Source organism: Vombatus ursinus, unplaced genomic scaffold (assembly GCF_900497805.2).
Source record: "Vombatus ursinus unplaced genomic scaffold, bare-nosed wombat genome assembly UNPS02009994.1, whole genome shotgun sequence".
Lineage (NCBI taxonomy): Eukaryota > Metazoa > Chordata > Mammalia > Diprotodontia > Vombatidae > Vombatus > Vombatus ursinus.
Window position 1 is genome coordinate 7,693,800 of NW_020949772.1, and position 12,182 is coordinate 7,705,981.

Below are 12,182 nucleotides of genomic sequence, written 5' to 3' on the forward strand. Positions count from 1 at the left end.
TCCCTCCCTCCCTCTCCCTTCCTCTTTCCTCTCTCCCCTCCCTCCCTTCCTCCTCCTTCCTCCCTTCCTCCTTTTCTTCCTTCCTCTCTTCCTCCCTCCTTTCCTCTCTTTTTTCCTTCCTTCCTCCTTTTTGCCTCCTCCTTTCCTCCCTTTCTTCCTTCTTCTCTCTTTCCCTCCCTCTCTTCCTCTGGCCATTGCTCCTTTCCTCCTTTTCTTCCTTCCTCTCTTCCTCCCTCCCTCCCTCTCTCCATTCCTCCTGTCTTCCCTCCTGCCCTTCCTTTTCTTCCTTCCTCTCTCCCTCTCCCTCTCTTCCTTCCTTCCTCCTTTCCCTCCTTCTTTCTCCCCTTCCTCTGTCCCTTATTTCTTCCTGAGGATGAAATAGCAGATCTATCCACAAGAACAGCAGAGGCCTAAGGCACTCACTTCCAGCAGGTGTGAAGGGCAAGGTGACCAGTGCACTCTGTTCATGTTCCTGCCAGTACCAAGTAACAGCCACAGGCAAACAGCCAGCATGTTGGTTTCTCTCCCAGGGGAAAAAGTGAAAGGGTTGGTAACCCTCGGAGAAAGGATTGCTGCTGATGGTGACTGGTGGTGGCTCCTTGCCGAGAGATACAGAGGTGGCTGTTTGTCCACTGGACACAGGCAAGGGAGAAATCAGCTGTCTTTCCAGGGCTGGCGGCTGGGTGTTGCTTGCCAAAACCCATCAGACCAAATGATGGGCACCACCCACTCGGAGCGAGTGACTCAGATGGGGCCAATTGATTCTTCCTGAAGGAACCAAAGTCATATTGGTAGGAAGGATGATGTCCCGGGCAGGAAACAAGTTGATATTTTTATCTCTTCTATGAGTTAAAGGTAGGGGCTTCAGAATAGAAAGGTGAGAGAGGCAGCATGGCATAGTGAATGAGGGTGGACCTTGAAACAAGGAGATCTGACTTCAAATCCCATCTCTGATTCATGTTGGCTGTGTGACCCTGGGCAAGTCACTTAACCTCTGAATATTCTGGGCATCTCTAAGACTGTCACTTGCAGAACCTTTGGAGGTCTGAAATGCTAGAGTGTTTCTCACACCAGGAGTTCTCTACATTGAGAAAGTCACAGGTCACCCCCCAAAAAGGGAGGAGCAGAAATCAGGCAACAATAGTGAATAAACATTTTTTTTTTTCTTTTTTGCTTTTTGGTGAGGCAATCGGGATTAAGTGATTTGCCCAGGGTCACACAACTAGTAAGTGTCAAGTGTCTGAGGTCGGATTTGAACTCCAGGTCCTTTTGACTCCAAGACCAGAGCACTATCCACTGTACCACCTGGCTGCCCCCTGAATAAACATTTTTAAAGCACCTACTATGTGCCAGGCACTGTGCTAAACATTTGGGGATACAAAAAGAAAGGGGAATTTGGGATGTGAACTATCAAATAAGATGGGGACAAGCCAGCCAGATTTGGAGATACATGCTATATTTGGGGAGAGCATATTACAAAGCCACTTTTTGCTTTTCTTTGTCTTTCTAGTGCTTAGCTTAGAAGCTGGCACATAATAACTTCTTTAAAAATGCCTATTCACTGAGTTCATTGAAACTATAGTTGGCTCCCATAGTCAAACTTCTGTAAGGAAAATTGTCTCAAGATGTATAGGACAGAGAAGGAGGGAGGGAAGGAAGGAAGAAAAAAAGGAAGAAAAGAAAAAATAGTATTTGAGAATCAGACTTAGATTTTTTTGCTCCATGGCTTTAAAAATAGGACTGATGTGTTACTCATGCCCAGGCATGGAGTGTACCTCATGAGCACTTTGCTTAGAGCCTTGAAATTCCAATCAAAAGGAATTTAAGTGGAAAAGTTAAATTAAACAATGTTTGTTGAATTGAACTGAAAGAGGCAGGAGGGAGAGAATTACCTACATATGGCTGCCAAAGCAAAAACCACAGAGAGGAGCAGAAACAATGCAGGCAGCAGAATATAACAGCAGAGAGGACCAATGATGCACGGGGGATAGTTTCCAGAAAGAGAGGGAGCGAGTGAATTCTTGACCTCAGATATCTATATGCAAATAAAGATACCAATGAACAAAGCAAGCAAATGTCAATACAAGGAGGCGGGATGGGAGTCACGACTACAGTATGGTTAAGGAAGGATTTACCTTATCCAAAAGAACAAAACAGGTTAAAAAAGATGTGGCATTATATATATTTATATATACATATATATGTGTGTGTATACATATACACACATATGTATATATACACATACATATTAAGAACTTGCTAAGTACCAATTCCTGTGCTAATTAGATCACTCACTAACAGATCTCTTCGTCAGACTTTATAGGATGAAATCACAATTGACGGAGAGAAGGATGAACTACTCAATTCCACCTTTCCTTTTGTGATCTCTGCCAAAATAATTTTCAGATAAGGGAAGATAGAACAAAAACGGTTAACAGGGAGTTGAAAACCAAAAGAAGCACGGAGATTTTAGGGGACCACTGATCTGTCCTCAAGGAATTCAAGCCATCAGGCCCAGATGAATCCCAACCCAGGGTACTAGGTGGCATGGTGGGTAGAGCACTGAGTCAAGAAGACCTGAGTTCAAATCTGGCCTCAGATACGTGCTAGCTGGGTGACCTTAGACTAGTCTTAACCACCATTTGGCTTTGTTTCCTTATCTGTAAAATGGGGATAATAATAGTATCTACCTTTTAGGGTTGTTGTGAGGATCAAATTAGATAATAACTGTAAAGCATATATTAAGCACTCTATAAATGTTAGCTATTATTATAGGATTTCTGAGCCATGGACTTTTGGTCTTCAAAAAGATCATTATGAAGGAGAGAAGAGCTTCAGGATGGTAAATAGTGAAATGTTGAGAGAGAAAGAGAGAGAGAGAGAGAGAGGTCAGTGGTACAGTAAAGAGAATCCTGGACTTAGAGTCAGAAGAAGCCTAGATTCAAATTCAAATTCTGACATTTATTAGCTGTGTGACTTTGGGCTGTCAACCTCTTTTAGCCTCAGTTTCCTCATCCACATAATGGGTATAATAATAACCATAGCAGCCAACTCATGGTTGTTATGATAGGTCTGCAAAACTTTAAGCTTAAAGCATTAAACAGGGTGCCCCCAGAAGTCTATTTAAGTTAATAAAGCATAGCGTTGCACTAAGACTTTTGGGACACCCTGCATAAACGCCCCTTTATATGACTATTACAAACTATAGGCTGAGGAGCTTGTCTTTGATTCCTGGTAAAACCCTAGAATATGTTGTCAAAGGGATGGTTTATGAACATCTGAAAAAAAGGAAGTGGTTAAGACAGTCGGTATGGCTTCACCATGAGCAAGCCGTGCCAAACTGACCTCATTTTTTTTTTTTTACAGTGCTACAACACTGATAGACCAATCAGTTTTTGTTGATAATGGTTTACCTAGGTTTCAGCAAAACAATTCACGAAGTCTCTCATTGTGCCTTGTCAACGGCTAGCTGGCACGGCAGAAACGGCTCCGGATCTGGAGTCGGGAAAAACTAAGTTCAAATCCGGCCTCAGACACTTACTAGCTGTGTGACCCTGGACAAGTCCCTTAACCCTGTTTGCCTCAGTTTCCTCATCCGCCAAACGTGGATAATGATACCTGCCTTGTAGATGCTGAGAGGATCAAATGAGATGATAGATTTTTAAAGTGCTTCGCGCAGTGCCTGGCCCATTTGGTTGTTAGTTGTTTCAGTTGTGTCCGACTCTTTGTAACCCCATTTGGGGTTTTCTTGGCAAAGATACTGGAGAGGTTTTCTATTTTCTTCTCCAGTTCATTTTACCGATGAGGAAACTGAGGCAAACAGCATTAGGTGACTTACCCAGGGTCACACAGCTAGTGTCTGAGTCTGGATTTGATCTCATCAAGATGAGTCTTCCTGCCTCTGTGCCCCTAGTTGCTCTAGCAGGCACACAATAGGCACTTTATAAAGGCTAGCAATTACTGTTCTTAAATGATAGGATAGTTGGGTAATTTTGGAGCTGATCTAATTAATCACTAGGCTAAAAGAATAGTCATTAATGGGATCAATGTCAACTTCATGTGTCCAGTGGAGTGGCCCAGAGATCTGTCCTTGGCTAACTCCTACTTCACTTTTTTTTTTTATCAGTTACTTGGATAAAGGCATAAACAATTCATTCTTATCAAATTTCCAGGTGACACAAAGTTGAAAGCAATTGCTAACACTTGTTATTAAGCCATTTTCAGTCAGGTCCAACTCTTGGTGACCCCATTTAGGGTTTTCTTGGCAAAGATACTTGAGTGGCTTGCCATTTCCTTCTCCAGCTCATTTTACAGATGAGTAAACTGAGGCAAACAGGGTTAAGTGACTTACCTAGGGTCACTCAGTAAGTGTCTGAGGCCAGATTTGAACTCAGGTGTTTCCGACTCCACTGAGCCATCTACTTGCCTGATAGCTAACACACTGGACGACAAAGTCAGGGTTCAAAAGGACTTTGACAGACTAGAATGAATTTTGGGCCAAATCTAATTAAATGAAATTCAATTAGGATAAACAAGTACTGTACTTAGGTTCACATGGCTACCCGAATAGAAGAAGACAAAACACAAAAGGGACCTGAAAAGTGTAGAGGGGAGTCCTTTCTACATCTATAATCTCTCCCAACTTTGCCTTCTCTTTATTTACCCAGCCGCCATCTTGGCTGACTCCGCCACCTCTCTCCTAGGCTATTGCCACAGTCCCCAGTTGGTCTCCCCGCCTCCAGGTTTTCCCTTCTCCAGTCCTTCCTCTTCATAGCTGACTGATTGATATTCCTGAAGCGCAAGTCTTCTCCGGCTACGACCCTTCTCTAGAAGCTTTCGTGGCTCCCTAGTACCTCCAGGATATAGACACAAACTCCTATGTTTGGCATTTAAAGTCTTTCATGATCTGCCTCCCATCCATCTTTTCAAACTTATTGCCAGGTACTTCCTCTCACTTACCCTGTGGCCACACCAGCCCACTTGCTGTTACCTGTGTGTCCTGGGTCTAGGTGTCCTCCCTGCTCACCCTTCAAGGGTTACCTCTTCCCAGCTGCCTTCCCTGATTCCTCCTAGGTGTTAGCTCACCTTCCCCTCCATGGCTCTGATGTTATGTCTTGTATTTACTCATCTGGGTACGAATCAGATTCCTCAAGTATAATATAAGCTCCTTGAGGGCAGGGTCTGGCTCATCTCTGCCTTTGTATTCCCAGTGACTGGCCTGGGATCCTCCACCCAAGGCTCTTTCAGTGATGAAACTGCCTCTCTCAAAGCAGAGAGTAATAGCTCTGACAATTCTAGTCTTAGACAGTTAACCACACGTGAATCAGGGTGGTGGATTTAGAGTTGGAGGAACATTTACAGGTAGAAAACTGAGGTCCAGAGAGGGGAAGTGACCTGGTCAAGGGCACACTGAGAATGACGTGGCGGAGCCAGGGATGAAGATAGTCCCTCTCCCCACCTGAGGCCAATGCTCCTCCCTTCATCTCATTGCTTTCTACGTGTGTCCACCAAGGCCCCAGCCAGCTAGCCACTATGTAGCTGGCGCACAGTAAGTACATTTGGTGGATGGAAGAAGGAGAGAAAAAGAAAGAGAGAATGAAATAAAGGGAAAAGGAAAAGTGGAAAGGAAGAAGAGAGAGAAAGAATGGGGGAAAGAAGAGAAGGAGAAAGAAAAAGAAAAAGAAGAGGGGAAAGAAAGAGAGGGAGAGAGAAAGAAATGGAAAAAGAAAGATGAAAGAAGAGAGAAGGAATGGGGAGAAAAAGAGGGAGAAAGAAAGGGAAAAAGAAAGGGGAAAGAATGAAGAGCAAGAAGAAAAGAAAGAAGAGAGAGAAAGAATGGGGAAAGAAGAGCAGGAGAAAGAAAGAGAAAAAACAGGGACGGAAAAAGAAAGATGAAAGAATAAAGAGAAAGAAAGAAAGAATGAGGGAGAAAAAGAAGGAGAAAGAAAGGGAAAAGAATGAAGAGAAAGAACCAGAGAAAGAAAGAGAGAGAGAAAGGGAAAAAGAGAGAGAGAATAGAGGAAAGAATAGGGGAAAAGAAACGAGAAAGAAAGAAAGAAAGAAAGTTGCATTAGGAGAGATGGAGTGTCCACAATGAGGAAAACAATAGTTCCATGGTCCTCTGCCCTAGTCAGACCACAAATAGAATGCTGTCCACATAACCGGGTGCCACAATTCGGGAAGGACATTGATAAAACGGACCAAGTCCAGAGAACAGTGATCAACATGGCAAAAGGACTAGCGGCCATGTCGTAAGATGCAAAGCCTTAACAATTCAGCTCCAGCCTCCCTCTCCAGCTGTATTAAACACGACTGCCCATACCACACTCTGCTTCAAAGTCACTTTGGCCTTCTCGCTATTTATCGCATGGGTCATCCCATCTCCCATCTCCATACCTTTGTCAAGGCTGGTCCCCATGCCTGAAATGCCCTCCCTCCTGTGATCCTTTGTTTCTTTCAAAACTCCCAAGTGCCTTTCTGGATTCTCCTCCTTTCTCCCCACCCTGTTCCCCCTCCTGCTGCCAAACTACCCTGTAATTAGCTTGTATGCATCTTGTAGATTCTGATATATACATATCGCATGTTGACTGGGTACATTATAAACCCATGTTAGCCAGCTTCACTGGAGCAAGGAAATTTCTTTATTTCTCCATCATTGATTCCATAGCTGACTCCCTATAGGAGCTGTTCCAAACCTTCTCTTCCCTTCTCAGCTCTCCCACACACGTCCTTCCCCACCCTTCAGCCTCTTTGGTAAGAAGTACAGGCAGCAAGTAGTGTAAGTGGCCTGGAATCAGAAAGACTTGAGTTCAAATTCAGCCTCAGACACTTACTAGCTGTGTGACCCTGTGCAAGCCATTTAACCTCTGTCTGCCTCGGTTTCTTCAACTGTAAAATGCAACTGATAAAAGCATCCTACTTTACTGACTTGTGGTGAGGACCAAATGAGATGGTAATATTTGTAAAAAGTGCTTAGCACAGTCCTTGGCACATAGTAGATATTATATAAATGCTATTCTCTTTCCTCTTTTCCCAATCTCTATCTCAAAATCTTTGATATCACCTCTTCCTCTCTACTCTTTTACTCCAGTCTTTGGGTATTTGGAGTTTTTTTAAAATTTTTTTTTAAAGTCAATTGGGGTTAAGTGACTTACCCAAGGTCACACAGCTAGTAAGTGTCAAGTGTTTGGTTTGAGACCGGATTTGAACTCAGGTCCTCTTGACTTCAGGGCCGGTGCTCTATCCACTGCTCCACCTAGCTGCCCCTTTACTCTAGTTTTTGACAAAGAGGTGGCCTTCCTTGCTAAGATTAACCTCTCCACATGTGCCCTTGACCCCATCCCCTTCCCTCTTCTCCAGCAGATTCTAACCTTAATTATTTATTCCCTCTCTCTCAATAGTCTTCAACCTCTCAGTCAATTGGTAAACATTTATTAAGCACCTACTATGTGCCAGGAACTGTGCTGCGTGCTGGGAATACAAAAAGAAGCAAAAGACAGTCCCTGCCCTCAAGAAGCTTACAATCTAATGGCAGAGCCAACATGCAAACGAATATATACAAACTAGCTATATACAGGATAAAGAGGAAATCATTAACAGAGGGAAGGCACTGGAATTAAGAAGGGCTGGAGAAGGCTTCCTGGAGAAGGCGGGATTTTAGTTGGGACTGAAAGGAAGCCAGGGAGGTCAGTAGGGAGAGCTACTGTCTATCTCCTGGTCCCTTTCCTACTACTTTCACACATACACATCTCCCATCCTTTAAATTAAAAAAAAAAAAAAAAGCCTTTATGGGACCCTGCCATCCCCTCAAGTTGTTCCTTTTTCTCAGCCAAATTCCTAGGGGGGAAAACCTGTCTACACTTGCCGCTTCCCCATCCTTTCTTTTCACTCTTCCCTTAACCTTTCGCAAACTGAATTCCAACCTCATCCCCCAACTGAAATTGCTCTCCCCAAAGTTGCCAGTGATCCTTTAATGGGTTTTCTCATCCTGGGGTTTCTGCTGCAGTTGACACAATTGACTAATCGCCCTCTCCTTCTGGGTTGTCTGTCCTCTTCTGGGTTTTCAGGACACTGCTCTCTTCTGGTTCTGGTTAACAGCAACAACAGCTAGAATTTGTATAGCTCTTTAAGGTTTGCAAAGTGCTTTACAAAAATTACCTTGTGTGACCCTGTCAACGACCCTGTGAGGTAAGTGCTAATAGTATCCCCATTTTACAGATGAGGAAATTGAGGTGGTTAGGGGTTGACTGGCTTGCTTATGGTCCCACCGCTTGAAAGCGTCAGGGGTGGGATTTGAACCTCAGGTCTTCCTGACTCCAAGTCTCACGCTGTATCCCCTGCTGTCAACCAGCTGTTTCCTGCCTGACCCGGCTCTTTCTCTGGCTCGTTTGCTGGTTCATCATTCATATCATGCCCCCAACTGTTGTGCTCCTCCAGAGTTCTATCCTGAACCTTCTTCTCCTTTCCCTCTCCCTCTCTCCTTTCTCTCCTCCCCTCTCCTCTGCTTTTCTCTTCTCTCTGCTTCTTTCCTTCTCCTTCTCTGTCTCTCTGTCTGTTGCTGTCTTTCTGCCCCCCCCCCCACTTCTCCCTCTCTCTCTCTTCCTCCCTCCCCCCTCTCTCTTTGTCCTCCTTTCTCCCTCTCCCTCCTCCCAATTAGTTCCCATGGGGGTTTAACTATCATCTCTAAGTAGCTGACTCTCACCATCACCAGTCTCCCCTTGAACTGCAGCCTCACATCCCCAGTTACCTATCAGACATCTCCAACTGGCTGTACTATAGGCATTTCAATCTCAGCATGTCCATAACCCAACACCCCCAGCCCTCTCCTGCTTCAAACTTCTCTCCTTCTGTAGAAGGCACCACCATTCTTCCAGTCCCTCGGGTTTATAACCTCAGCCGTCTCCCGGACACTTCACTCTCCCTCAATCCCCATTCTACCTCCACCACATCTCCAGCATCTGAGCCCTTCCCTGCCCTCAGACAGCTGCCACCTTAGTTCAGGCCTCATCACCTCTCTCCTAGGCTCCTCATTGGTCTGACCTCCTCCGTTCTCTCTCCATTCCAGTCCAAACTCCGCGTTGCTGCCAAAGTGATCTTCCTAAAGCAAAAATCTGACTGGGTCCTGCCCCTCCTCTGTGACCTCCTATGGCTCCCTGTTGCCTCTGAGATAAAATACAGACTACTCTGTTTCGCTTTTAAAGCCCTTCACTATCTGGCACCAAACTATCTCTCCAGCCCTGTTGGCCATCACTTTCCCTCACGCACCTGACAGTGCAGTCAGGCGCTCAGTCCTTGGTTCAGCCCTTGGCATTCTGTTTCATCTGTGCCTTTGCACTGACTGTGCCCCCATGCCTGGGATACCTTCCCCTCCTTCCCTCTGCCTCTCAAGACGCAGCTCAGACTTCATCCAGTGAAGCCTTTGCTCATCCCCCAACTTCAAGTGTCCTCCGTCTCAAATCACCTTCTATTCACCTATTTGATATATATACATTACATATATAGTCTATATACACTATACAGACTATATATACATACGTAACACAAATGGTAGGTTGTTATTATTATTATCATCATTATTACCTAGCCCCAGTGGTCTCAGGAGGAAGGGGTGAAAGTTGCAAAGAGCCATATCTAGGCTAAGGAAAACCTTCCCAATTACCTGAGCCACCCAAAAGGAGATTGGGTTGCCCTAGGAAGCAATGGGTTTCTGACTCCTGGAGGTCCTCAAGGAGAGACTGGCTGACCAGCTAATCAAAAATTTATTGGGTATGTTATAAGGGGCAGCTAGGTGGTACAGTGGATAGAGCATTGGGCCTGAATCCAGTCTCAGACACTAACTAGCTGTGTAACCCTGGGCAAGTCACTTCACCCTGTCTACCTCAGTTTCCTCATCTGTGAAACGAGCTGGAGAAGGAAATGGCAAACCGCTCTAGTATCTTTGCCAAGAAAACCCAAATGGGGTCATGAAGAGTTGGACACAATTGAAATGACTGAACAGCAATGTTATAAAGGAAATTCTTGGTCAAGTAGGCCTAGATGGCATTGACCCCTCTTTATCTCTAACCTTCTCAGGTCAGGAAGACTACGACCGTCTTCGTCCACTGTCGTACCAGAACACTCACCTTGTCCTCATTTGCTACGACGTCATGAATCCCACCAGCTATGACAATGTGCTCATTAAGGTGAGGGCTGTGTGAGTTCTGAACCCTGGTCCGCCATCTTGACCCTCTCCAGGTCACTGGGTGGGATTCATGGGAAAAGGTCAGCAGCATGGAAAGTTCCTGCTGGAAAGAAGGTAGCCGGTGGCGTCTGGGATTAAGAAATATGGCTGAAATCTACAAGGTCTGCATGGGCAAGGATTCTTCCTGCGGCCCCTACCTAGAGCCAGGCTGAGCCCAACGCATAGCCACCCTATGATTGCTCAGACATCATGGGAATCACAATTTCCTTCTTTCACCCAGTACTTTCAGGGTTGCAAAGTCTGCAACAACCCTAAGATGTGAGTAGGGCAAGGATCGTCATCCTTATGTTTCAGATGTGGTAACCAGGGTTGAGAGAGATGAACAAATTGGCCAAAGCCATGAAGATACTGAGTGATGGTACCAGGAGCCAGACACCTGGAACACGCCGCTTCACATCTCTCACGTACAGTTGCTCCATCCATAAGATGGGGATAATCACACCTACCTCACATGGTTGGTGTGAGAGTAAAATAATGCATGTAAAATGCTTGTTATTATTATCTGAGAGGGAGGATAGATATAGAGCCTTGGCTTCCAAGCCTTCCTCTAATAGTACTAACTGTGTAACCCTGGCTAAGTCACTTCACCTCTATCAGACTCAGTTTCCTCATCTATAAAATGGGGACAGTAATAGCACCCACCTCATTAGCAACACTGTAAGGCTACAGGTTGCATAGGAGATGGCAATGTGCATTGGTAAAAGGAGTTCCCTCATCTGGGAATATACCAATTTTCATTTCAGTTTCATATGCCAATGAAATTACAGGTCTGATCCTTTTATTATTAATCATTATTATTATTTAGAACTGGATAGGGCCTTAGAGATCATCTTACACATAAGTAAACTGAGGCCTAGAGAGAAATGGCTCAGTTAAGTAGATAATAGAGCTGGGAATCAAATCCACCGACCTTTACCCGCTGTCACAGATTTGGACAGGTATTATGGAAAGAGGACTGGCTCTGGAATCAAAGGGCCTGGGTTCAAATTCCTACTGCCTTGTGACTTTTGGGGCAAGCCCCTTTCCCTCCACAGGTCTCAGTTTCCTCATCTGTAAAATTGGGGAGGGTGGACTAGATAATCTCTAAAGGTCGCTCCCCGCTCTAAATTTGTGCTACTTGGATGACCTTGGACAATTTCCATCCCCTCCTTGGGGTCTCGGGTTCTTCATCTGTAGAATGAGGGGTTGGTCTAACTGACCTCTGAGGTCCCTTCCAGCTTGGGATCTGGGATCCCATGGGATCCACTGTTCTGGGCACTTGCTATGATGTCGTTCACCCCCTTGTGCCCATAGATTTGATGGTATCTATGCTATCTGCTCCATCCCCCTACAGTGGTACCCTGAGGTCACTCACTTCTGCCACGGGACACCTATGGTTCTCATCGGCTGCAAGACTGACTTGAGAAAGGACAAGGAGCAGTTGCGGAAGCTACGAGCTGCTGACCTAGAACCCATCACCTATGCCCAGGTCAGTGGGGGCCGGAGACGTCTCTGCTCCACAGCATATTACAGGTCCCTTCCCAATCACCGTGGGAAGCCATTCTCTAGAGACCTTGCCCTTGCACGACCTGGGCTCCTCTGAAGAATCGTGGCAGGGTCTGCCTCAGTGCGTCGGGGGTGGTTGGAGGAATCCCGTCATCGTTCGCACTTCTAAGTGCCACTGATATTTTAAAATCCTCATCTCTCTCTCTCTTCTCTCTCTCCCCTCTCCTCTCTTTCCTCTCTTCTCCTCTCTCCTTTCCTCATTCTCCTTCCTCTCTCTCCCCCTCGTTCTTTTTCTCTTCTCATTCTCTCTCTCCCCCTCGTTCTCTCTCTTCTCTCCTCTCCTCATTCTCCTTCCTCCCTCTATTTCTCTCTCTTCTCTCTCCTCTCCCCTTTCCTCATTCTCCTTCCTTTCTCCCCGTTTTCTTTTTCTCTTCTCATTCTCTCTCTCCCCCTCGTT

The 12,182-nt window shown here is 45.4% G+C and overlaps 1 protein-coding gene across 1 annotated transcript in view; it reads left to right on the top strand.

The window, feature by feature from the left end:
* RHOF (ras homolog family member F, filopodia associated) overlaps positions 1 to 12,182 on the top strand; it is a 49,418-nt gene that overhangs the window by 35,482 nt on the left and 1,754 nt on the right. Inside the window, 2 exon segments of the mRNA XM_027853479.1 lie at positions 10,072 to 10,181; positions 11,574 to 11,708. Of these exon segments, the coding sequence (XP_027709280.1) occupies positions 10,072 to 10,181; positions 11,574 to 11,708 (245 nt within the window).